This window comes from Nestor notabilis, unplaced genomic scaffold (assembly GCF_000696875.1).
Source record: "Nestor notabilis isolate BGI_N333 unplaced genomic scaffold, ASM69687v1 scaffold5196, whole genome shotgun sequence".
Lineage (NCBI taxonomy): Eukaryota > Metazoa > Chordata > Aves > Psittaciformes > Psittacidae > Nestor > Nestor notabilis.
Window position 1 is genome coordinate 1 of NW_009933188.1, and position 26,832 is coordinate 26,832.

At 42.6% G+C, this 26,832-nt stretch overlaps 1 protein-coding gene across 1 annotated transcript in view; it reads left to right on the forward strand.

Annotated features, from left to right (window-relative positions):
• The first annotated feature begins 1,025 nt into the window (after positions 1-1,025).
• AMFR (autocrine motility factor receptor, E3 ubiquitin protein ligase) overlaps positions 1,026-26,832 on the forward strand; it is a 29,943-nt gene continuing 4,136 nt past the window's right edge. The window contains 10 exon segments of the mRNA XM_010016749.1: positions 1,026-1,112; positions 3,617-3,781; positions 5,460-5,612; positions 9,733-9,773; positions 10,542-10,674; positions 11,332-11,465; positions 13,029-13,139; positions 16,619-16,809; positions 18,543-18,646; positions 20,514-20,648. Coding sequence (XP_010015051.1) covers positions 1,050-1,112; positions 3,617-3,781; positions 5,460-5,612; positions 9,733-9,773; positions 10,542-10,674; positions 11,332-11,465; positions 13,029-13,139; positions 16,619-16,809; positions 18,543-18,646; positions 20,514-20,648 — 1,230 coding nt within the window. The 5' untranslated portion in view covers positions 1,026-1,049.

Sequence of the window (26,832 nt, forward strand, 5' to 3'; positions counted from 1 at the left end):
CGCTGCCCCAGGCACTGTGTGTTCCCTCATCTGGAGACCTGTGGAGGAGACCACCGGGTGTTCGATTTTAAAACAACGTTTAAAGCCATGCTGGTGAGAGGAAGTATTCTCACCATTTAAGAAAAGAAAAACTAATAATATTGTGTAGCTCTTTAAACCCAAACCTGGCAGTGGCCTGTGCTTTTTGGCTCACTGATTTCCATAGTTTAAATAAAAGCTTATCAGGGGAATATCAGAAACCCAGCTGAGTTGCTGCTGGTGAGCTTTGCCTCAGTCAATGGTGGTGTTAGTTGGACATCTTTGCAACCTGCTTGCTTGATGGAGGCATTGGGTTTTCAATATACCAAACACATTCAGCCTGTTGAAACTTCATCTCAGGACTTTAAATTAAGAGCCCTGGAAAAGTTTATTGTATGTCCTTTAGAAATGACAGGGTGAGGCTACTTCATCATCTCTCCTTTCCCCCCTTCAGTATTCTGTGTAGGTCAAAAGTTAATTACAAGTGTCTTTGTCAGATGTGAGAAGCAATTTTCCCAGGCCTGAGTATTCTGCTCCTTGCTCCTTTGCTTTAAAGCACCTTCCCAACCAGGACTAAAACAAGTTTGTTACGGGAGGGCTAATGCTTCTTATGCTTCCAGACAATATCTGAATCTTGCTCCTGTGTTAAACAAAATGAGCATCTTGGGGATCTGTGACTTTTGTCCCTATGTTCCTTGGTGCCAAAATGTGCTAATCTGTACAAAACAATTTATTGTGAAGAGGTAGGCTAGTTTGTTGGCTCTACCAGTGTCTCAAACTGACCATGTCAGTATTTCTAGAAAAGAAAGTTAAGTGACTTATCAGCTTCTCTATGTGTCTTGGAATTGGTCAGGCTTAAATTTCACCCCCTCAAAAAGCAGACAACCAATACTGTTCTGTGAACAATGGCAGGTTTTGTTAGAATTGTTCATTCCCCTTCTCTCCCTCTCCTTCTAAATAGGGCAGAAGTATTTGTTGGTGACTGCTTGCTTTCTTTCCAGGTACTAGTGAACACTGCCTGCTGTTTCCTGATGCTGGTGGCTAAGTTCATCCAGTGCATGGTGTTCGGTCCTCTCCGTGTCAGCGAGAGGCAGGTAAGACAGCAACGTGTTGCCTTGGATGTTGTGTTTCATGATTCTTGGTGTGTGACCGGTGTCTGTGCATTTCTGTATGGAACTGCTGGAAGTACACAGGAAGAGTAAATTTTAGGCCCACGTAAGGTTAAATCTCACCATTTGGTTAGCTAGTATAACCATAGGCACAAGCTTCCAGTTGATTTCTGAAGGGAACTTTTTCACTGTTCCTATTGTATTTTATAAGCACACACTCAACTTGAAAATCCTGCTTTCTTAATGAACTTTGTCAGATTTCTTACAAGTGCGATATTTCAGAATACTTATAACATGGGTTCTGCTCTATTTGCTTTGTGCGTGGCAGCATTTCTCCACTGTGTTTCATGCCCATTTATCAGCACTGGCATTCTCAGTTCCCTCTTGTGCCTTTTTTTGTGCTGTGATGCTGGAAAAGTGCTTTATGTCCTCATATGCCAAGTGGATGGTTTATGTGCCCTCATGTTTATGAGGGAGTAAGCGGGCTTATGCCCAGAGAAAGGAGTTAAGCAGGGCTAAAAACTCAGGTAGTTTAGTCTTGCTCTTGGGCTAGGTGCAAATGTTTTTAAAAATACAGCATTAAAACACAAGCTTTTTAAAAATAGGATCCTGCTAAAGATGAAAGTAGCAGCAGCAGTTTTAATAGGATCTGTGTATTTTTTTTAAAGGAAAGTCGAAGGCGTAAGTTGCTCTGTGTAAACGCAGTAACAGTGGTTTGAAGTGTGTTCACGTATTTTCATTTTAAACAAAAATTGTGTAAACGTAGTTTTTCAGGAGAAATCAAGCTATGATGTTTTTTGACATGCAGAACTGGGGCACGTAAAGTTTCACTAATAACCATGGGTCTCTCAAAGCCTGTTGTATTTGTTACTTACAAATAGAGCCTCTGAGTGAAGTCTCCTAAAAGCAAGGCACAATCAAACTGCATTGGGCCAGATTTACTTTCCGGACTCTGCTACAAGGATGTGGAATTTTAAACAGTGATAATTTCAAGGACGTTCTTTACCGTCTTAAAAATTGAAGAGAAAAGCAGGAACAGTGTGGATCCATTTGTGTTTGGGCAGTGGGAGTATGCTGCTGTTCCGTGTAAAGGAAAGCTGGTTATTAATATTGACGAGTCAAAACCAGCCGCATCGTGAAGGAATTCTGGGCCTGTCTTAGCTGAACTTCTGGTGATTTCATCATGGTCTTTAACAAAATGCTTTAACAAAGCATTTCATTAATGTTTTTATCCCCACCGAGCTGGCTTGCTGTCGCTGCTTGAGACCATTATATTGTTTCTTTCGTACTGCGTGTGCGTGGTAATAGTTCTTTTTTTTCATTGCTCATTCATCTTATTCTCCACTGCAGGCTTTGTGCTTTTTAAGAACACACTTTGTCATCTTCCGTTAATCATCTATGCTTTTGACAGGTTCTTGGAAGCAAGGTGCTAGGCTATTTGGGCATTTTGTATAACTAACCGTGGCAGTTCTCCTAGGAGAGAGGACTTTATGTTCACAACCCAGTAGCTGCATTGCTTGGGCATGAATAATCACAGAATGGTTTGGGTTGGAAAGGACCTTAAGATCATCTAGTTCCCAGCCCCCTGCTGTGGGCAGTGATGCCTCACACTACACCATGTTGCCCAAGGCTCTGTCCACCCTGGCTTTAAACAGTGCCAGGGATTCTTGAGGCAACCTGTTCCAGTGCCTCATCACACTCACAGGGGAAAACTTCTTCCTTATATCTAACTGAGATCAAATTTGGTTTGTGCTAAGCTAAGGGTAACAAATGATACTCAAGATGTGTGTGCAGCAGGCTTTTGCTAACATATTGTTACATTTCTACTTTCATCTTGTTTTTTTCCTACATGGTGTGTCTACCCATAGGTGAAGCTTCGGTTTTGTCTATAAGAGGGTCCTGCTTTTATACCCTTAGGAAAACAACCAGCTTTATGCTGGATCTGTAATTGTTTGCTCATGGGGCTGTGCAGTTTCTCATGATCTCACTGTTGTCCACGCTGAGAGCATTGGCCAGGCGCCCCGGTGCAGCCAAGTATGAAGGTCATAGAACAGCTGCACACCTGTTTTCCTACCTCCTTTGGACAAACAGTCGCGATGAACATAAACATATATACTCTACCGAATACACTGACAAAACCCATACTTGATTCCCTCTCATGACTGAGAGACATTAAACTCTCAGCTAGGTTCCCATCCATTACAATCATACAATCAGCTGTGTTAGAAAAGACCTTTGAGATCATCAAGTCCAACCTTTACAGAGGACTGCCAAGTCCACCACTAAACCATGTCACCAAGTGTCTTGTCTGCATGTTTTTTGAACACTTCCAGGGATGGTGATTCCACCACTTGCTGGAAAACCTGTTCCAGTGCTTGGTCACCCTCTCTTTGAAGAAACTCACCTAATATTCAGTCTAAACCTCCCCTGGTGCAGCATGTGGGTTGTCAGTACTTTTGCTGCAGTAACCAAATGTCTTTCCTTTACAGCATCTCAAGGATAAATTCTGGAATTTCATTTTCTACAAGTTCATCTTCATTTTTGGTGTGCTGAATGTTCAGACAGTGGAAGAAGTAGTGATGTGGTGCCTTTGGTTCTCTGTACTCGTGTTTCTTCATCTTATGGTTCAGCTCTGCAAGGATCGCTTTGAATATGTGAGTTTTAATTGTGGGATGTTTTCTGGGACATGCAAATTTAGTTTCTGGTTTGGGCACTGCTTCCTGATCCAGTTACAAACAGATCATTTAGACCTTTTCTGCACCCTGCGGTGCTGAACATGTGCACCTCCCAGTAGCTTTAAAGTGCACATCAATTGTACTGCTTCAGTTTTCCCATGAGGCAAATGTAGCTGACGATACTTATTTCTTTGTTAAATTGCTCCTTCTATGGGCCCTGTAATTACTGTTACGTAACTCTGTGAGATGTCTTCATAGTTCTCCTTAGTGAAAGAATCTTGACAGCAGGACATCCCTTAGGTTGGTGCCGTCTAGGATTAGTCCGTGAAGCCTGCTTCTGTGGATTCTGTACTCGGGTTTCAAGCTACTTTACGTCTACCAAACATTGTCTTTATACAGTGCAACTTCCTCCATAAACTACATCCCAGTTTCTCTTGATACCCAGAATAAGTTCAGTAGAGATGCAGAAATTGAAGACTAGGCAAGGAAGGAGGAACTGAAATGTTAACAGTAACATCTTTAAATATCTATAGTGGACGTGCATTTTCCTCAGTTTCTCTGTCCTGCAATAAAAGTTTGAACTAAATTGAATCTGTGAATTTCCTTTTGGTAGCTGTGCTTGTCATTTTATTTTATTTTATATTTTTTTAATTAGTATCCAGTAAAGGCTGTTACTTCACAAGAAGCTAACTACTAAGCTTGAAACTAGATTGACTGGGGTTAGGAAAACGGAGTCAGAAGCAAACAAGACAGTCATCTGGTATTTTTAGTGTTGTTCGGGAAGCTGTGAAAGAACAAAGTTCATGTGGGAAAAAATCCTTATTATATTCCTTCTGCATTCAAAGCGTATATAGTAATTCTTTACTTGGACAAACAGTACTTGTGTGATCTGCCTCGCAGACTCAGGGGGATATGGGGCTGAACCAGATGTAAAAGAGGAAGATAAGCAATTTAAAAACAAAACATATGAGTCAGCTTCATCAATTAGACCAGAGGGAAGCTTTGGGCAACTACTTCTTTCCTTGTCCTGTTCTTCCCTTTCCTGCCCTGAAAATAAAGGACTGGACCACCTAAATACTTTGCCTCTTGAGTTGTCTTTGATTTCGACAACCTAGGTGTAGCCTACTGTTAAGGTAGTTTAGAGAATTAATACACTATGCATGTTATTGAATGAGACTACTATTATCAGCAGGTTCTCTCCAGCAGTCTCTAGCTGCAGGTTGAATTTTTGGGTGGAGATGTCTCCTTCTTCCAGAAGAAGATAGCTTTGGAAGAACTAGAGGCTACATATTAAGGTTGGATGTCTTTCTAAAATGCATATTTATCCTAAGCAGATGCTGTAGCTTTGATGCAGAAACTACTGTGGGAGAAAGTGTCTACAGTTTTCTTGCACAGGTGATCTAGACATTGCACCAGGCTTTAAAAGCCTGCTAAATATAAATGACAGCAAAATGAATGAGGCTTTGGGATGGTGTGTGGTTTTAGCTTTATCGTGTGTCATCTATTACTGCGTTGTGTGGTTGAGGTTGTGAAATTGGTTTTATTCTAGAAAGCAAAAGATCTTCTTGGACGAGGATTTGTTTGATGAGATGACTGTGGAAGGCAGGGTGGATGTAGTACTTTAAACCTGCTCTGTGTTTATATATTTGTGTTGCAGCTTTCCTTTTCTCCTACCACGCCCATGAGCAGCCACATCAGAGTCCTGACCCTGCTCGTAGCCATGCTCCTGTCCTGCTGTGGATTAGCCCTCATCTGTAGTGTTATCGGCTACACTCATGGCATGCACACATTGGCTTTCATGGCAGCAGAGGTGAGACTTCCTTCACATGTGTTTTCTGCTTTGCTTTTCACCCTTTATGTGGGGGTATCTTGGCATGCAGTGGGTTTTCTTTCTCACAAGGAAGAAACTCTGAACATGCACTTTTGTGTTTTGGACTAGTTGCCAGATCTGCATGCTTTCTCTCTTTAGAGTTTAATCCTTCAAAAAATCTTTGTCTGAAGGAGAGAATGCGAGGATAAATCCATAAGATGATGCTGAAACCAAATGGCAGCCTGTGAAAAAGTAAAGGTTGTGCTTTAGGAGCTTTGCAAGAAGGATTAGTTGAAATGGCTGCTAGAGAGGGAGAAAGTGTGTGTATAAAGTGTAATGTGCAAATGAGCACCTCAGCCTGTTCCTTTGAGGTTGTATTTCCTATTTAATTTCTCCCCAAAAAGAATGAGATGATGTTTGTGCCGAGAGTAGTTCTCACCTGAGATGAGCAACATGTGTTTGTGACTCCTGAACTCTTGGCAGCATGCAGTAAACATCTGTGGAGTGAATATCAATATGTTTTTACTGTTATGTTGGATTATTGCGCTCTGCCTGAGGAAGAGGAATCTTCAGCAGTGGGGCGGTAACCGGTATAACTGGCATGTCAGTCATGTTAGCACATCTTTGTACAGATAAGAAGTAGCATGTATGGTTTGGTTTTCTTATCCTATCTTGAATTCATACTTGAAGTTAGTTAGCTGATAATAGGATAATATGATGCTGGTCACACCACAGTTCAGTTGTTTCATGTCAGCTTACTTTTCCCGATATAAGAGAATATGCAAGGCCAGATTTTTAACTACACAGTGGAAGGGTATTGAAGATTTGTGTCTCTAATCAGTAGGGTCTCGGTGGTGGTGTGTCTCTTATCTTGGTGTGGCAGAAGGATGCATTGGGTGTGTGTTAGCATGCTGTAGGTTTATCAGGGAGTGTTGCAGCACTGAAGGGTTGCCTCGTTGGTGCTGTGGTGGTGTATGTGTTTTGGGTTTCAGGATGTGGCCCAGCTGTTCATTTCTGTGAGAGCTGTTCTGTCTGCTCATGAGCGAAGTAGTGGCTTAGTCAGCAGAAGCGTGTGGTGCTCAGCTAAGCCATGGATCCACACATCCTGCTGTGCTGCTGGTGGGCAGCAGAGGAGATTTATAGGGATGGGGTAGGAAAGGGTCTCCTACCCTTGCTTGCAACTGCTAGCACTTGAGAATGCTCCTCAGCTGAGGGTTGCACAAACCTGTTGGGTTTGATAGCCTCAGGTGGACTCTGGAAAGTTATCTGATTGTTTATTGAACTCATTTATACTTTGGCCTCCACAATATCCAAAGGCAACAAATTCCACATATAATTCAGCTTTGTGTACACAAAAGAGCTCTTTTAGTTGTTCTGAATCTTCTGTCTGATAATGTCCTTGGCTGTCACCTAATACATTTATGGTGAAAAACTGCAAAGAATCATTCCCTGTTTACTCTTCTTCATACCATTTGTGATTTTATAGGCCTTTTCTCCTGTTCCCCTTCTGACTTTCCTTCCAAGCTAAAGAACTCTAGTCTGTTTAATCTTTCCTCATTTCATCTTGCCTTTTCATGAACTTTTTAAATATGACTTATATGGATTGGGCAACTGTGAGTAGTTTCCCTGATCTTAATATCCAGCAGTGATGTAAGTGGAATAAAACATTTAGGCTTTTCTCTGTAGAGGTACTAGCAGTGACACCTCACAGCAGTCCTCAAGCTTTCAGCAAAATGCATTAAATCTTGCAGACTAAAATGTTTTCCTGGTGGTGGCTTGTGTGATGCTGTTCAAGGGGGGCCCTGCCAAGTGTATTCCATTAGTGTGTATTTAATTACATTAAGTTACATTAAGCTATTCATCTCTCTCCTGACTCTGCAGACATTGATTTAGCTTGATGCCTCAGTGTTTTCAATAAAGCAATATAGATGTTTTTTCTTGGGTTTTAGTTAGGCTTCCCTTGTTCTGGATTGTTTGTCAGCATTTTCTTTCCTGAAGAGGATGGATGTGAAATGCGCAAATACCCAGGGAAGGTTCAATAGGGACAGTCTTTCTGACTAAACTTGAGCTTTTTTGTCTTGCTATGTGGTATTTGAGAATTATAGTATAGCAAGTAATGTCCAGTAATGTACAGTCTGTCTATGTACCTTTTCTTCATAAGAAGGAATTACTCCATTCCTATAGCAGCCATCCTCTGATCCTGTTTCATACATCTCAGTTAAGGCAGCATGATGATAGTGATATTCAAATGTTAGAATTGTACGTTTCCTGCAAGGCTTTTCTTGCCACATCTGTTATCCCAGGGTTTGAGTGCCTTCTAGTCATGTGCTAATCTATGCGACTAGTATCTGCCAGTACTCGTGGAGTCCATGACGGATAAGCGGTTCGTTTTGAGCAGAGCAAGAGCTCCTGAGGTGTTGGTACTGGAGATGGCCTGCCGTAGATTTAGAACCTCAGATTGTGGAGTTGTGTACCTTGTGAGGCAGTGTTCTACTTCCTGTAAAGCATTTCTCTTGTCAGCGCTGAAATGCATTTCTGGAAACAGTGGAGGGACCAGAGACCAGGGCCTTGGCGCAGTCCTCACTAGCTTATCCTTTTTAAATTTTGGTGCTCTTGCTGCCTCAGCACTAACCAGCATAAATCATGTCTTGGAAATACTAACTTCTTAATAGTTGCAAAGACAAGACTCTTTAGATTTCTGCCTGATGTCTTCCGTGTTGGAGACCTTATGCCACGGGTACTGGTTTTGGCACAGATTTATGCTCAGTGGCATGTCCATCCAGCAGCTCAGGTAATCATTCTGTTTCACTGCTTGCATGTTTAGAATTTAGATGTGTTTACTTGTCCTGTGCGGTCTGTCCAATGTTTCCCCATAGCCAGAGACCTTGTTTGAATAAGGTGTAGTCTTGTACCCACATGCAGGGGAACAGGAGGCAGAGTACGGTCTTGTAATGCGCCTTGCAGGAGCAGCTAGTGTGCTAATTTAACTTTTTTATGGAAGATGTTTGTAATGAGAACAACACAGAATGCTAGGTGATTTGCTGTTACCTTCTTGATGTGTTTTTTGTGTTATTTGAGTGATGTGAGCATCTTATCCCAAAGCCCTTCTATGGATAAAAGATTGCACTAGTAAATAGTTGTAGAAACACTTACTTTTAAGTCAGTTGGTAAACAGTTGGCAGGTGTGTTGGATATTACGAAGGGTTAAATACATATAGGAGTGTTTTAAGAATGCTTTTTACAGATGAAAAAAAAGCGTCCAAACCGACTGCTTTATTACTGTATTGGGAAGTTTGTGGTTTTGATAGTTCTTCTGTACTTGTTTTTAATACTTATGCTGAAAGCATGCCATCGGTCCAGTTTTACAGAAATGGTTTCAGTTGCTCCTAAATCCCCTGCATCTTGGTGTCAATTGGCCCCTGCTAACTACAGGGCAGGCTCTGATGGGTTTGTCCTGTCCCATTTTCTTTCACTGGGAGGATACAGTGAGGGGAAGGGGCACTGTGGGCCTGATGGATTAGAGGGAGGTGATGGGCCCGTGTTTCTGAGGTGGTAAGAGCTGTGGAAATGTGGTTAGGTATTCTGGAAGCAGTTCTGATATACTCAGACTTTTTTCTCTGTACTTAGCCTAGAGAGGTAAGCATGATTAAAGGCAGACATTACTTTAGCAGCCTTCACATCTCAGCCGAGGGGGGATATAATTTGAGAGTGCTTCCATGATTCTTCCTCAAATTCCTGTTACTGTTTGGTTCTTCAGATTTTTCTTGAGCAGTGGAGTGTGGAGAGGTAGTTGGTGGGATTGTGGTCTTGACACTCACTGAGTGGTAAGAACTGAAAAAGGTAATACGTTCTACGTAGTGGGGAAAAAAAAAAGAGACTTAAGAGCAGTGATGTTAGTGCTCCGAGAGTATTGTGTGCCCGAGGACTGTCTGTTGCATGTTTATTTATAAGCTTCATGTTTGTCACAGGTATGTTGTGCACATGGTTGTCTGTAGTGACCGTTGGAACTTGTGAATACGCTGCAATAAATGTGGTTTAGCCCTTTAGCTCCTGCCTCTGGACCACTGTCCCTGCTGGAATGTTAATGTATGTTTTATTTCCTTTTTCTCCTGTTTTGCAGTCTCTGCTTGTGACAGTTAGAACCACTCATGTGATTTTACGGTGAGTAGCTCATGTTGCAGAATGGTTGTTGAAGAAGGTAGTGACTATAGCATGTTGATTTAAGAGGTGTATATAATTACCTTGTTAAATTGCAAAAGCACATTTGGTGATGGGCAAAGGTGGTTAACTTTAGCCTGTGCTATTTTTAAGCATGAATTCTGCAATGCATGGATAGCTTTAGTGGGTGCTAATAGCTCAAGGCATGGATTAAAATGGATTGATGCTGCTGTATGAGGGTTGATACATGTTACTTAGTGTTGTACTACTGGGTAATCTCTACAGCTTCTGCTTTGGAAGAGTAGCATGCCTGTGTATCTGTAATGCACGCGTGTGTGCAGATGTAGGATGTGACATGTGGAGCAGAACCTCTTGGTCCGATCACTGGTGGCATTTTGGGTCTGTCACCAAACTGTAATGCTTCACTTGGGAAACACCTCATGTACTGAAAAGCGTGGGTCTGTAGTTACTATAATCCCTTTTTCGGTACATGCAGAAATTTTTAGCAAATGCTGTATCTTTGTCGGCTGATGGTATCTGTAAAGCAGTGTGGGCCAAGCTTTGATTGATTGCTTTTTGTCTTTTTAAAATGTTGCTGTTTGAAACCAATAGCATTAAAGAAAAGTCCCTCAGGAACATACAGAGTGCGGGCACTGGGCTTAGGAGGGGCAAAGAATACATATCCAAAAACTTTGTAAAATGGATAAAATAGTTTGAATGCTAGAGATTTAACAAAAAGACAGAATAATGTTAATTTCTCTGCTTTTACAGATACATAATTCACCTCTGGGATCTCAGCCATGAAGGCATGTGGGAGGGCAAAGGCACTTACGTCTACTACACCGATTTTGTCATGGAGCTCACCTTGCTTTCACTGGACTTGATGCATCACATTCATATGCTGGTATGAAATACTGGATGTAAGGTTGAGCAAATAGACTGGCCTTAAAATAAAGGGTACTGGGTATATGTATTTTTTATATTTTGTTGCTTTGCTTATTTTAGGAACCAAATATTAAAGTTACTTAAATAAAGAGGAAAATGTACGGGGGGTGGTTTCTGGCATTCTTTCCTCTTGTGTAATCGGAGTCCTCACAAATAACTTGGTTATGGAGTATTAAATACTGTGTAATAACCTGTTTAATAGGTGTTTAATTAGCTTTGCTATTAAGTAATAGCAGCCTGACTTATTTTCATTGGCAGCAGGGGACATTAAGTTGCACAGGACCAAATACAGTTTATTCTTACTATAAATGCTTTGCTGCTTAAGTTGTATCTGAAGATGGAATGAGTGATAATACCTGTGAATGTAAAGTCGTAACCTGTTTTGGGTTGGAAGAGACCTTAAAGCTCATCCCGTTCCACCCCCTGCCACAGGCAGGGACACCTTCCACTAGACCGCGTTGCTCCAAGTCCTGTCCAACCTGGCTATGTGTGGTTAGTCCGAATGTCTTAGTGAAAGAAAAATTCTTCAGTGCTGGTTTTTCAGTTTCTTTTCCTCGTAAGACCTGGTGCAATTCTTCGTGATAGTTTATAATCACCCTTCTGTTTTTTCCTGAAGCTCTTTGGTAATATCTGGTTGTCAATGGCAAGCCTCGTGATTTTCATGCAGCTACGCTACCTGTTTCACGAGGTTCAACGAAGAATTCGGCGGCATAAGAACTATCTCCGTGTGGTTGGAAATATGGAAGCTAGGTGAGCCTCTTATTTGCCCTGGAATGTCGGAGAGAGGAGTCTGATGAAGAAACTGAGATTCCTTTAGGTTCCTTTCATACATGATGCAAGCTGGAGACATGCAATCTTGCAAATCCAGCTCTTAAGTCTTTACACTTAGGAGTGCATTTTTACCCATTTTATTTGATACTGGGGACATGCTTTCTGGTGTTAACAGATATGTAGGATTGACTTTTATAATAGCAATATTACTGATAAACTATTACTGGCAACATGTGAACTCCCCAGACCAGTTTTTCTCTCCTGCATTTTCTTGTATACTACCATGAGGGGGTGACATAATCTCTACAGAACTCTGCCTGTTTTAGTTGTCAGTTATTGGGTTTGGCTGTGATAGAAATAAACGCTTTTAATTTTATTAGGCCATACTATTCAGATATTGAAATCAAAATATTATTTACAATCTGCTTTTTGCTTTAGGGGTATGTATCTATTAAACCTGAAGCCAACTCTAAAAGACTCTGTACTTGTAGGGGAGCTGAGATCACTTTAGATTACTTTAGTCCATACCTCTCTAGTGAGGCAATATAGAGGAATTGGGAGGCCTACTAAAACCTAGTATTGTGCCAGATGTGACTGCGTCTCTGATCCCATGTTTTCATAACCTAGCCATGACTTTTAAGAGCAGCAGAAAGTTTTGCTCTTTCTGTACATAGCTGTACCATTTTCCTTGTGGACTTTGTGGGTTTTACTGGTGCTCATGCCTTCTGCTGTAGTCCACATGAAGAAAGAAATCTGACTCCTATAGAAATTCACAAGGTTTTTTTTTTTTTTTTTTTGATGAGGAGTCATTGAATGGCTGTAATATCAGGTTAAGAGCTGCATAATAAAGTTCATCCACAATGCTTTGTCTCTTTTTAGTAAGATGCAGCCACTAAACCACTTTAAGCTGCTCACAAAGCTGTTTGAGTTGCAGGTGCCTTAGACTTCTTGTCTGAGTGACTTGATGTGTTTCTGTCATTCTGATTTTTCTGGAAGAACCGTGTTCTAGCTTCCTCTTGAACCTGCCAATGGCAGCAAGCTCCCTGCCTTTTGGTAGTTGTTCTTCAGGTATATTCCACGCCAGCAGTACTGTGAAATGTTGTTAAACAGTTCATCTCTATATTATCTGTGTTTGGGTGCTGTGTAGTAGCTGCTTGCATGGTGCTGTGGTTCAAGAAGAAAATAAAAGATTAAAGAGAAATGGGGGTTCAAAAAATCTGAGACCAAAATTTGTCAGACCATAAATGCTTATGATCCCAGAAAGACATCTTAATGGGTACAGCTATGAAAACTCATTTAGAAAAATGACACAAGCCAGATCTAGACAGATTATAATTTTAGGTTCTCAACCTCATTATACATCTTAGAAGATACTAAGTCAAAACTTTTTGCTCTTGGGATGTATGGTCTGTGCAAAAAAAATGTGTGTCAGAAAAGTTAATGTGGAGGATAAGGCTTTCTCAGTGTGGGAGCCTCTAGACAGGAGGCCATGCTGAGCTGTTGTAGTCATTACTTCTGTCTCTTCCTTTTTCTTCTTTGTAGGTTTGCAGTTGCAACACCGGAGGAACTAGCAGCCAATAATGACGACTGTGCCATTTGCTGGGACTCCATGCAGTCTGCACGCAAACTGCCTTGCGGGCACTTCTTCCACAAGTATGTTTCTGGGGCTGGAGAAGGGTGCACCTGACTGTAGAAAGGAAGGGAGCTATGGACATGTCTGAAAGTTGCAGCAGGATGACAAGTAATGAACCATCAGCAAAGCTGTGCATGCTTACTGCTTGGGTCATCTTGTTCTGCTAATAACAAAGCACAAAGTCATGTTCACATCAGTTTTTTCCACGTTTGATTTGTTTCACCTGGTGCATTCTTTCTCCCACCCCAAACTAAGATTATGCATCTTGTCAACTAGTGGGAGGTAGTGTTGAGTTATGGTACCTCAGTTACAACTCTGTATCCTGCCTTGCTGTGTAACTACTGGGTAAAGCACATTCTTTTTGCCCTTACTTTATCCTACTCATCAGCTATTCCATGAGGGTGTGTTGATTTTTGGATGAGGAAGGAAAAGTGGAGTTAGTTAGGTCCTTAAGTAACTTTCAAATACCAGCTTTAAAAAGAGAACAGGGAATATTTTTGTATGGTGTGGTGCTTGCATGTTGGTGAGGCTCCAAGGACAGTTGTTGAGGCCAGGTCTGATATGGGGGGGATGAGTCCATCTGGGCTGTAAAAGAGGGTTACCAAATTAGCTGAAGAGGCCCCTAAGCAGCTGGTAGTTGGAAATGAGAGGATTTTGGCTAAAGGATCTCTGTATATCCTGTGTCTTACGCTCAGTAGGTAGTGTATAGTAGCAGTTGCTCGTGGAGACAGCGTGCTGTGCTAGATGTTCTTTTCTTAGATCTTCTGTAGCAGTGCTTACGTTTTCATACTTGTAGTTAAAAATGAAAGGAGATGTAGAGATTGAATCAGGAATTCCTGAAGTTCCATGTGATTAACATGTATGGTCCATTAGATTGTCCCTGTTCCACCATATAGGCAAGTTACTTTCTGCAAAGAGCTTTTTACTTTTTGTGGCAACTGTCAAACCAGAGGTTGTAATCTGTGTGCTAATTTGTTGTCATTTGTGACAGCCCTTGCCATAAATATTTATCTGTGTTCCAAGAAGTCTCTAATGAGATAATGTGCCTCTGTAGCACGCTCCTATTCCAGTGCTACTGAATCATATGAATATCTTATCACCTACTGAGTACTTGAGAAGCCCAAGGTCTTATTTTCACAATTGTTTTCTCTGTATCTAAACGGATCCTTCTGTGTTTTTTCCTGAAGCTAAGTTACACTTAATTCCTTTGTGCATTTAGGGAGTTAACCTGTTACAGTGGATGACTTACATGTGCATATAAAACCAGATGTAATTAACAACCTTATTTACAACCTAAGAATGGCTTCTATCCTCATAAAAACCTGGTGATTTTGCCAACAGGCTAAGCATTGTGTCCATTCTCAATTACATGGCATGCTTTTTCATGGCCATTTATTTGGAGTAGAAAAGAAGATGGCAGGGAAAATTCACATAGTTGCGATCAATTCTGTGCCTTAGTATTAAGGAATTTTCGTGGGAGTAGGTGTCTGAATATTTTGGGCTCTGTTAAAACTCTTTCCTTTATCTTCTAGGAAGCAGTCAGTTTCAAAAGAGTTGTTGCTCTGAAGCGTTGCCATCCTTGACCTGTTGCTAGTTATCCTTCTACTGAGAGGCTTCAGGCAACCAAGCCTTTCTGCCTGTGTTGCACAAAATGGATATAACCACGGTGGGCTTACTGCAAGCCTTTAGGGCTTGGTGCTGATGCAGCCTGCTAGGGGTCAGTGCCCCTTCCAGCATCTCACTGGTTGAGCTGTTGAGGAGCACCAGCCTGGCGGTATCTTGTGTCACCCTGCCTGTTTCACAGGTGACCTTTTGAGTACAACTCTAGCAAAGGTTTGAGTCTGCTGTGTGCAGGGTGGTTTTGCTGTGCTGATGGAGATGAAGTTGGACAGCATTGGCAATGCTAACATGCTGACTGTGCTGATGATCAAGATGGTAGATCTTTACTGTAGTGCTTTGATTCTGGGAAACCCATCATTGTAATTTCTGAACACTGCATATCCCTCCATGTAAATATGATGGAGAACACTTTGGCAGTGTGTTTATAGGCCACAGCTTTGGGACCTGTGTGGAGTGTTTGTACTCTTGACTTTGCAATAGTCCTTCAATTAGGACTTTTTCCTTGTTCTGTCAGCCTAAACCTGTGATCTGTGCCTTTATTTGCAAATACACAATTTGGGAAACAAGTTTATTTGACCTTGTTGCTTATCTCCAAGGCCAGGCTACAAGTTTATTTGACCTTTTTGCATATCTTCAAGGCCAGGCTGGATGTAGTTCTGGACAACCTGATCTAGTTCAAGATGTCCCTGCTCATTGCAGGGGGGTTGGACTAGATAAGCTTTGAAGGTCCCTTCCAACTCAGGCTAACCTGTGATTCTAAAATACATCTGGAGGGGGACTTTTTACAAGGGCGTGTAGTGACAGGAAAAGGGGGAATGGTTTTAAAGTGAAAGTGGGTAGATTTGGATTAGACATTAGGAAGAAATTCTTCCCTGTGAGGGTGGTGAGGCCCTGGCACAGGTTGCCCAGAGAAGCTGTGGCTCCCTCATCCCTGGCAGTGTTCAAGGCCAGGTTGGACGGGGCTTGGAGCAACCTGCTCTAGTGGAAGTTGTCCCTGCCCTTGGCAGGGTGTTGGAACTGGATGAGCTTTAGGGTCCCTTCCAACCTAAACTAGTCTGGGATTCTTTCTAAACTTTCTAAATCTTTCTAAACTGTTTGGAGAGCTTCTTCTGGAACAAATCCCACCCTTGAAGTGTGAAGTATGTGTTGTAGTAGAGAGAAGTGTTCAGTTCTTTGAAATTCAGTACTTCCATACTGAAAATCAGATTCAACTTGCCAACAAATACCACAATTTGGTCATATCAGTGTGAATCAAAAAGCAGGCACAGCTCTGAGTGTTTAAACCTGCAATTCAAATGCTTCTCACTTTCTGCAAGACAGCAAATGTTCAAAATTAAGTAAGCATTGTAATAGTACAGCACTCATTAGTATTAATAAAGCTGAGAGTTCCCAGGATGGTACTTACTTTGTTGGTAATTTGGTTATTGATAGTGTTGAAAAGATATTAGAAAAGCTTTTGGGGTGCCATTGCCACATCACACCGTCGGAACTGCTATGAAAATGTGTTAGTGTATGTTAAATATTTGTCCAGTTGGATTTTGTCCTTTTTCAGATGGGATGGAGAGAGAACAGCTTTCTTACCCCTTCCAGGCAAAACTTGCTTTTCTGAGCTAGAGGGACAAACTCAGAGAGTGTTTTAAGTTTGTAATAAATCTGCATGCTTGTTTATAAAAAGTAAACACTTGAGTGTTTTCAGCTGAAAGAAATGAGAAACCTTTGCCAGAGCCATCAGGGGCTCATCAAGTGTACCTCACAAATTATTTGAGCAGTCTGTGCGCTAATGTTCTGTACAGAATCTGTTACAGCTGCTTGATGTACTTGTGATACTGGTGTCTTGGAAAAATGCTGCAAGCTCATCGTATTCCTGTTTTCCTGTCAGCTCATGCCTGCGGTCCTGGCTGGAACAAGATACATCTTGCCCAACCTGCAGAATGTCTCTTAATATCAGTGACAGCCATCATGTGAGGGAGGATCACCAAAGGGAAAATATGGATGAGAATCTGGGCCCTGTGGCAGTAGCAGAAGGCAGACCGCGCTTGAACCAGCACAATCACTTCTTCCACTTTGATGGTGAGCTAAGCAGATTTGACATGTAGTTCTGCTAATAAGTGAAGGCAACAGCCTTCTGTAGAAGGGCATTCCGTCCATGCTTCAGTTGAAACTCAAACCATGCTTCTGCTTGCATTTGTCAGATATGTGTATGTTTCTTACAGTTCTTTTGCAAGAGCTCAGATAATGTGTCTCTGGGGTTGTCCAGAGCTACAAAGATTTGTTGAAAGATTTTGTACAAATGCTCTCTTTTTCTTGATTTATTGTGGTTAGCAGTTTTAATACCAGCATTTATTCATTGCCTGTCACGTTGATGAGCAGCATGGGAAATTCATGCGTCTTATTTTGTTACCAGGTAGCAGTTAATCAGTGTCAGTCAAAGAGGGAAAAAAAACCTCTGTGGTGCAGTCTTCAAGTTGATCTTTCCCCTATCCCTTAGCTAAATGGGAGGTTGTCAAAAGTCCATTTTCCACTTAATTTACAAGAAACTTAAAATGCTTGGTTAGGTGCAGAAGCTTATTCTTACAAGGAATCATGTAACTAGGACAGGGTTTTTTTCAGTGGTGTGTTGTAAGTTCTAGCAAAGCAAACCTCATGAAGTTCAACAAGGCCAAGTGCAAGGTCCTATACCTGAGTTGGGGCAGTCTCAAGCATGGACACAGGCTGGGCAGAGACTGGATTGAGAGCAGATCTGAGGAGAAGGACTTTGGGGTGTTGGCTGATGAGAAGCTCCCTATGTGTGCATTTGCAGTCCAGAAACCCCTTTGAGGAGCAGTTCGAGGGAGGGGATTCTCCCTCTCTGTTGTGCTCTGGGGAGACCCCCCGATGTCCCTGCCTGTTGCCGGGCGTTGGAACTGGATGAGCTTTAAAGTCCCTTCCAACCCGAACCATTCTATGATTCTATGTTGCTGGGATGCTGCAGACTTACACAGCGACCCCTTCTTCATCTGTACTGGTTTTGCAATCTTTGAAGGTTGTGGGAGGACAATAACAGGCGGAGAAGGGACAGACATTTCTAGGTGTGCTAAGACTGGCAGATAACTTCTTGGATGGCTCCCACTTTTGCGGTGCTTTACGTCTCCAAAGGACATTTAGGTTTAGGCTACCACTCTGTTTCTTGATAGCTGTCCTACCCAGTGCTCTCCTGTGGCTTGGAGACCTCCAGAATTGCTGTGGAGATAGAAAGAGAAGTGGCACAGGGCAAACCCTGTATTTACTTAAAGGGAAATGCAGAAGGAGGAGGAAGCCAGCCACGTGCCCTGTTCTGTTGAGCCTAAACGCACAATTGCAGTAGTCACTTCTTGTTCAGTTACTATGTCCCTTTGTAGTGATATTTTGTCAGTGACACCAGCCACTTGCAGCTGACCCATTTCGGGACCAGATTCAGCCTGCTTAGAAACTGGCCTTTTTTTAGTAAGATTGCTGGAGCTATTCATGTACTGTAGAACTGAATTTGGCTCTGCCTTATTTGATTGAACACTAAAACAAGAAAAGAAGGATGTGTTTCCTTGATCCTCTTCTGTCCCTCAGATTGGCAAGCCACTATGACATGTGTTTGAAGAGAGCATTGGCAGTTACTGATTCACTGCAGCCATCTCTGTGTTTGGGAGAACTTAGGGACGGATTGCACTGCAGAGCTTCCCTTATCTACCTGTGGTCTTTCTGAAGACTTACGATACATGCATGTAGAAGTACTTTGCCTGTTGAAAACCTCAGATTCTTGCTTGACTTTCTTGGTGATTTCTTGTTCTTAGGCTCTCGAATTGCCAGCTGGCTGCCCAGTTTTTCAGTAGAAGTGATGCACACAACAAACATCCTCGGTATCACACAAACCGGCAACTCTCAGCTTAATGCTATGGTAAGACTGCTTCACTAGTTTGCACCTTAGCCTTCCTATTTGTGTTGGGGAGGGAAGAGGTTCATGTAGATGGAGAACATAAGGGGAAGGAAGTCAGAACAGTGTTTAGATACTACATGAAAGGTGGGAGGTTTTGAGTGAGAGGAGCTTTATTTTAGCGAGATTAGGGCTATGCTTTGGGTCAAATGTGCAAATATAAAAGAACAGGTCTGGAGGTAGGTAAATGAGGAAGAAAAATTATGTGTACTTTCCCAGTAGATAGGTAGACTCCTTTTCCTCAGCTTGCCTAGTGCAACTTTAGCTTTTTTTTGAGTACTTCACTCACAACTTGCAGTAGCAAAGGGTGTGAGTCTATAACCACAGGATTTAGCTGTTAGTCAAGTGGTAACTAATCAAACCTATTCTATAGCTTTTGATGTTTTTTGTATTTATTTTTAGTAGCACTAAGCTCCAAACATACCTGTTTCTGTTTGAACGTCTTGTCAGTGTGAGATGGGGCTGTCTGTATCTCCAGCTCTTGCTGATTCATGATGATGACAGGAGTGTTGAGCATCAAATCCCATGTTTGTTTACTTCATACTCTAATATAGTGCGAAAAGAGAGGGTATGGCCTCATGAAACACACTTGATTCATTTAGTTTGAGAAGTGCTGTTTCCTTGGAGTTCTTAAAACTAATGTGTGCTATAGCATGTTAATAAATGTTCAGTGAACTATTTCAGGAAAATGAATCTCTGAATGTGATATCTCTTCTGTAGCCTTTATCACTGTTCAAATCTCAAGAGGATAAGGCCACAGTTTGTAGGGGGTTTGGGGCAGGGTGGGCAGGGAGCAGTAAGATATTGGCAGATGATTTACTAGGTAAATATGCAGGAGCTCTCTATCTAAGGTCAGTTTAGATTTCCTCTTGCTGGGCACAGTGACACAAATGGGTTTTTGTTAGAGATGAGCAATGATTTATTAGCATTGTGTATTATTGAAAGTACAGTAGCAACTTATAAACATGCCCTGTTTAATGGAAAGACCCAGGTTAGCAAACTATTGAAATGTTACACATTTTTAATAGAAAGTAAGTGAAACTCTCTTGTGTGTTACTGAATAAAAACCTAGGGAAGTATTTGGAGGGAAAAGCCAGAGGCTGAAATGCTAAATCAGTTGTTTTGGTCAGAAGTCAGTACAATGCAGAGTTAGGTTTGCTGTGGTTGCTTGTGTTTGAACTCACTGTCAGCTGATGCATTATTTTTGCTTTGCTCTAAAAACTCCTTCCATTCTTACTGTTTACATATCTCTCCCTACCTTACTTTTATATATTTAATTTTGGTATTATTTAAGTAGCTTGAAATTCAATAGTAACAGTTCCCTGACAACTCAGTTGAATTTACTTGAGCTTTCAGATCCTGTTAAGGTAGTTTGTAGGCAGAATAGGTTTTTAAAACATATTCCACTTGTCTTTACCAGTACCATTTTGTAATCCATCTGAAACAAAGAAAAATACTTTTTTTTTTTTGTGTGTGTGTCGATCTAACTTTCAGTCACTTGTGAATTTTGTATAGATCTTTCTTAAAAAGGCTGTCATAAATATAGGGTAAGGAAGCTTTTGAAACCTTTGTGCATCTACAAACACTGTTCAGGAATCTAAATTTTCAGGGTCATGTGGTGTCTCTATGGAGTTTTGCTGTTGGCTTCATTAGAGTTATTATTGCCCTGTAAGTCAGTATCAGTATGGGGTTTTTTTCTCTTGTGTGGGTTATCATATCATAAACAGCATGTCTGGGCTGTTTTTTTTTTTGTCTGTCTTTCTGTTGAGATACTTACCAGCGAACTTTTGTTTACTGCTGATCCTGACTATATAAACCTTGCTTTCTCCAGGCCCATCAGATTCAGGAGATGTTCCCTCAAGTTCCTTATCATGTAATTCTACAGGATCTGCAGCTAACTCGTTCAGTAGAGATCACCACTGACAACATCCTAGAAGGGCGCATCCAGGTACCTTTCCCCACACAGGTAGGTTGTAAGACCTTGCACCTAAAATAACTTCTTTGCTTACCACAGAACTAAGCTTGCTAATAATGAGTGAGGGGGATGGGGTAAGATTACCCAGAAGCACTGGTGGATCCAGTTTAGCTTAATGAAGTATTATGGTTCAGATTTTACCTCTGGGAAGATGTTGCAGTCAGAAGCACCAAACTAGTTTTGGCAGTCTAGTGTATGTTCTGTCTATGTTTGTGACATCTGACTTAGTTGGAATCTCACAGTGGTGTGTGATATGAGTTACACACATCTCTTCCTTGCTGTGGCCATAAGAAGAAGGCCTTTTGATGTATTAGGATGGGTGTCAGGTTAGGATTAGGATGGGGCAGAGTTAATTTTTTCCTAGTAGTTGGTAGAGTGCTGTGTTTTGGATTTAGGATGAAAATAATGTTGATAATACGTTGATGTTTTAGTTACTGCTTAGAGCTTATGTTCAGTCAAGGACTGTTCAACTTCTTGTGCTGCCCTGCTGGGGCAGGGCGGGGCAAAAGAAGCTGGGAGGGGACACAGGTGGGACATCTGATTCCAACTGACACAAGGGATATTCCATGCCATATGGGTTCGTGCTCAGTGTGTAAACTAGGGGGAAAGCTGGCTGGGGGCCGCTGCTCAGGAACTGGCTGGGCATCGGTCGGCAGGTGAGGAGCAGTTGTTTTTCATTCACATTGCTTGGTTTTCTTGGGTGTTATTTCTCTCCTTTTGTTAAATAACAATTTAATACAATTTATTATTATCTTTTATTTCAATTATTAAACTCTTCTAGTTCAATTACTAAACTGTTCTCATCTCAATCCACAAGTTTTCTTACTTTTGCCCTTCTAGTTCTGTCCCCTGCAGGATACAATTCTGTATCCTACTGGGGGATAGTGAGCAAGTGGCTGTGTGGGCCCTAGTTGTTGGCTCATGTTAAACCATGACAGTCCTTTCTGGTGCCTGCATGGGACTCATGTGCTTGTCCTCAGAGTTCTGTAGGCCCTTACTTGCTGTATTTGTTCCTTTTATGCTGTTTATCACCTCTGGGGTCTGGGTTAAGGCTATCATGTTGATGTACTAGATAACACTGGCTTATAGTATGATAAAATTACTAGGTGTGAGGCTAATCTGGTGTTTGTACTCAGCATTGGCGTTATCTCTGTACTTCGAGAGCCATCTCTCAGGAACTATTAATGATTGCCTTGGAGAGCCAATCTATGGGGGAGAGAAGGGGAAACACTTTCTCTCGCTCCTTCACCTTCTCCTCCAGGCTACTCCAGCCCCTGCAACAGACACTGTAGTTCCTTCAACCCCCAGTCCAGGCAGTGCAGCTGAACCAGGGAACCAAACTGTGCCAGTATCAGTTGTCCCTATACACAAGAAGACATATTGGGAGCAAAAGTCAGCTCATCTAGTAGGGGAGGAAGTGGGTGAGACAGAATCCTCTGAAGCAGAGCCATCACCAGAAGAAGAAGAAGATGAGAAGGAGGAGGAGGAAAAAGAAGAGGAGGAGGAGAAGGACGAAGAGAGAGAAATCATGAACAAGGCAGTAACCACCCAATCCCTATCCCTGAGTGAGCTGTGAGATATGCAAAAAGATTTCAGTCGTCATCCAGGCGAGCACATTCTCACCTGGCTGCTCCGATGCTGGGATAATGGGGCGAGTAGTGTGAAATTGGAGGGTAGAGAAGCCAAGTGGCTGGGACCCCTTTCTAGGAAAGAAGGCATTGACAAATCAATTGGAAAAGGAGCACAAGCCTTCAGCCTCTGGAGACGACCCCGTCAAGCGTGAAGCAGCGGTATCCATTCAAGGAGGACGTTGTATGTCACCCAGGCAGGTGGACCACCGCAGAAAGAGGTATCCAGTACCTGAGGGAATTAGCTGTGCTGGAGGTGATTTATGATGACAATGAGAAGTTACCCAAAGACCCAGATGAAGTCAGGTGCACACGATACATGTGGCGGAAGTTTGTAAAGAGTGTACCATCACTCTATGCTAACTCGTTGGCAGTAATGAGGTGGAAGGATGGAGAGGGACAAACAGTGGATGAATTGGCTGGCTGGCTCTGGCATTACGAAGCATGTCTCTCTTCCTCCCTTGTCTTGGCTTAGGAGAAACTGTCCTATGAGTTCCAGCAATTCAGAGAGGACATATCCTACTTGTCACCTGTACGGCCCAGTGTCTTGGCTACTAGGAATAAGAGTTCCTCTGCTCAAGAGAGAGGATATAGTGGGTACACACCACGGGGTGCCCTATGGTTTTACCTGTGTGACCATGGAGAGGATATGAGGAAGTGGGATGGAAAACCTACTGCAACCCTAGAGGCACGGGTACACGAGTTGCAAGAAAAAACAATTGCAAAAGGGAGTTCTTCCAGGAAAATTGCTTCTCCAGTTTCCACGGGCAGTTCCCCAGACAGAGAAGGGCTGATCTTAATAAAGGGTCTTCTGATTTGTTTTTACAAGAAGGGAGTGACAAATACTATTACCAGTACTAGGGCACCCTGCCTCCAGCCAGGTGGAGGAAGGGGACATCTGGGTATATTGGACTCTGTGGATCAGATGGCCTGGCACGTCAGACCCACAGGAGTGAGTATAAGGCTGTAGTAGATGTAATTGCACAGTGTATCCTAATGCCATCAAGCTGTCAAGGGGCAGAACCCATCTGTATTTCTGGAGTGACAGGGGAATTTGAACAGCTGACTGTACTGCAGGCAGAAATGAGAATGAGTAGGAAAAGCACCTCATTGTGACTGGCCTAGAGGCTCCGTGCATCCTTGGCATAGACTGTTTCAGGAGAGACAGTCTATGCCAAGGACCCAGAAGGATAGCAGTGGGCTTTTGTTATAGTTACCTTGAAGATAGAGGAACTTAAGCCACTGTCCACCTTGCTCAGTCTCTTGAAGGACCCTTCAGTTGTGGGATTACTCAGCCAAGTGGTATGCTACTATTGATACTGCTAATACTTTTTTCTTAATCCCAAGGGATGTGATCAACAAAATAACAGCCATGTCTCCACCAGCTAGTAAAAAGGAAGCACAGGCTTTCTTAGGCCTTTTTGGGGTTTTAGAGAATGCACGTCCCAAATTACAGTCTGATTGTAAGCCCTCTCTAGCAAGTGACCTACAAGAAGAACAATTTCAAATGGGGCCCTGAACAACAAGAAGCCTTTGAACAGATTAAACAAGATAGCAGTAGCCCTTGGACCAGTCCGGGCTGGGCAAGATATGAAAAATGTGCTCCATACCGCAGCTGGGGAGAATGGTCCTACCTGGAGCCTCTGGCAGAAAGCTCCAGGGGAGACTCGAGGTCGACCCCTTGGCTTTTGGAGTCGGGGATACAGAGGATCCGATGCCAGCTACACTCCCACTGAAAAGGAGACACTGGCAGCCTACGAGGGAGTTCGAGCTGCTTCAGAAGTGACTGGCACTGAAGCACAGCTTCTCCTGGCACCCCGGTTGTCTGTGCTGGGCTGGATGTTCAGAGGGAAGGTCTCCTCTACACGCCATGCAGCTGATGCTACGTAAGTGAGTTGCACTAGACACACAATGAGCTCAAATAGGAAATCTCAGTCCAAGAATCCTGGAACTCATCATGGACTGGCCAGAAGGCAAAGATTTTGGAATATCACCAGAGGAAGTGGTAGCATGTGCTGAAAAGGCCTCACCGTATAATGAACTGCCAGAGAGTGAAAAGCAATATGCCTTGTTCACTGATGGGTCCTGCCGTATTGTGGGAAAGCACCGGAGATGGAAGGCAGCTGTGTGGAGTCCCCTGAGACAAGTTGCAGACACTGCTGAAGGAGAGGGTGAATCGAGTCAGTTTGCAGAGGTGAAAGCCATCCAGCTGGCCTTGGACATTGCTGAACGAGTAAAATGGCCAGCACTTTATCTCTGTACTGACTCATGGATGGTGGCAAATGCCCTGTGGGGGTGGTTGCAGCAATGGAAGCAGAGCAACTGGCAACGCAGAGGTAAACCCATCTGGGCTGCTGCACTGTGGCAAGATATCGCTGCCCGGGTGCAGAACCTGGTGGTAAAGGTACGCCACGTAGATGCTCATGTTCCCAAGAGTCGTGCCACTGAGGAACGCCAGAACAACCAACAAGTGGATAGAGCTGCTAAGATTGAGGTGGCTCAGATGGACTTAGATTGGCAACATAAGGGTGAATTATTTTTAGCCTGGTGGGCCCATGACACCTCAGGCTACCAAGAAAGTGATGCAACATATAGATGGACCTGTGATCCAGGGATCAGCTTGACCATGGATAAGAAAGAGCTGAGTCAGGCATGGCATTGAGTGGGTATATCACATGTCCTGTCATGCACCAGCCACTGGAAAAATTGAACAGTACAATGGGTTGTTAAATGCTACACTGAGAGCAATGGGTGGTGGGACCTTTAAGCGTTGGGATACACATTTAGCAAAAGCCACCTGGTTAGTCAGCACTTGGGGATCTGCCAACAGGGCTGGCCCAGCCCAATCAGAACTGTTATATTCCGTAGCCCCTGTAGTGCACATAAAAAATATACGGGGAAGACAGTCTGGGTTATTCCTGCCTCAGGCAAAGGCAAACGCACTCGTGGGATTGCTTTTGCTCAAAGACCTGGGTGGGTAATACGGGAGGGTGGGGAAGTCCGGTGTGTACCTCAAGAGGGTTTGATTTTGGGTGAGAATAACCAATGATTTGACTTGCATGATGTTAGTTGCTGTATAATACTGTATGCCGTCACTACTGTGGCTGTTGTATGCCATATCAACAGTATTACAGTAAGAATCACCCAGATTAATGAAGAATGAATTTTGGTGGATCAGAACTGCCTTCAGCATGCAAGAATCCGACATCACACACCATCCTCCTGCCCTGAAGGACTGTTACGACAGATGGAGCCCCCGGTTGTGAATTAAATGAACTCAATGAACATTTTAGAGTGATGGTCTATAGATTAAGGGTGTGATTATCTGTGTGTATGTATCAAAAGACAGGAGAGGTGGTGATTAATTGGAATGCATTGGAAGGTGCGGGACCTGGGCAGGACAAAGATGGTATAGAATCATGGGTGGATATTGTCTTAGTTTCAGCTGGGGTAGAGTTAATTTTTATCTAGTAGCTGGTAGAATGCTGTGTTTTGGATTTAGCGTGAGAATAATGTTGGTAGCACACTGATATTTTAGTTATTGCTTAGTGCTTACACTCAGTCAAGTACCCTTCAGCTGCTTGTTGCCCTGCCAGTGAGGAAGCTGGAGGTGGGGGATGGGAGCCACAGGAAGCTGGGAGGGGACACAGGTGGGACAGCTGATCCCAACTGACACAAGGGATATTCCATGCCATATGAGTTCATGCTCAGTGTGTAAACTAGGGGGAAAGCTGGCTGCGGTCTGCTGCTAAGGAACTGGCTGGGCATCGGTCGACAGGTGAGGAGCAGTTGTTTTTCATTCACATTACTTGGTTTTCTTGGGTGTTATTTCTGTCTTTCTGTTGTTTTCATTAAGATTCATTATTGTGTTTATATTCTATTTCAATTATTAAACTGTCTTTATCTCAACCCATGAGTTTTCTTACTTTTATTCTTCCAGTTCTCTCCCACATCCCACTGGGGGAGACTGGGTGAGGGGCTGTGAGGGGTTTAATTGCTGGCTGGTGTTAAACTGCAACAGGGTATTTTCTTTATGAAGGAAAGTTGGAGTCTATCACTCATGTCCTATAGCTTGCCCCTGACTGATGTGATTGGACTGCAGGATGCATGAAGTGCTTCCCTATGCAGTCTCAAAACACGTTATATAGTGCCAAATTCTAGTAAAAAAACCCTCAGGATTTTTTTTTTTCTTTATTTAAATATCTGGATATGCAGTATATTCAGTCATATACCAAAAGTATATTGAAAATGTCCTAGCTAGACTAGAGACAAATATTTGCTCAGTTAAATCAGCTTTTCTTGGTAGCTCTTTGTGCAGAGCGTTTAGAACATTTCCAGTTGATTTCTCTGCTGACAGATAATTGAATTGTACCACTTAGGATGATTTTCCTGCAAAGAAAGTAGTGGCAAAATGATGCCTTGTTCTTAATTACTGACAGCAGATTTCAGTAAAGCAATCTGGGGACAATGTTTCTGTTAATAACAATATTGAATTCTAATTCTGTGTACATCAGGTAGTACTGTTATCTGGAGCCTGTGTGTAGGGA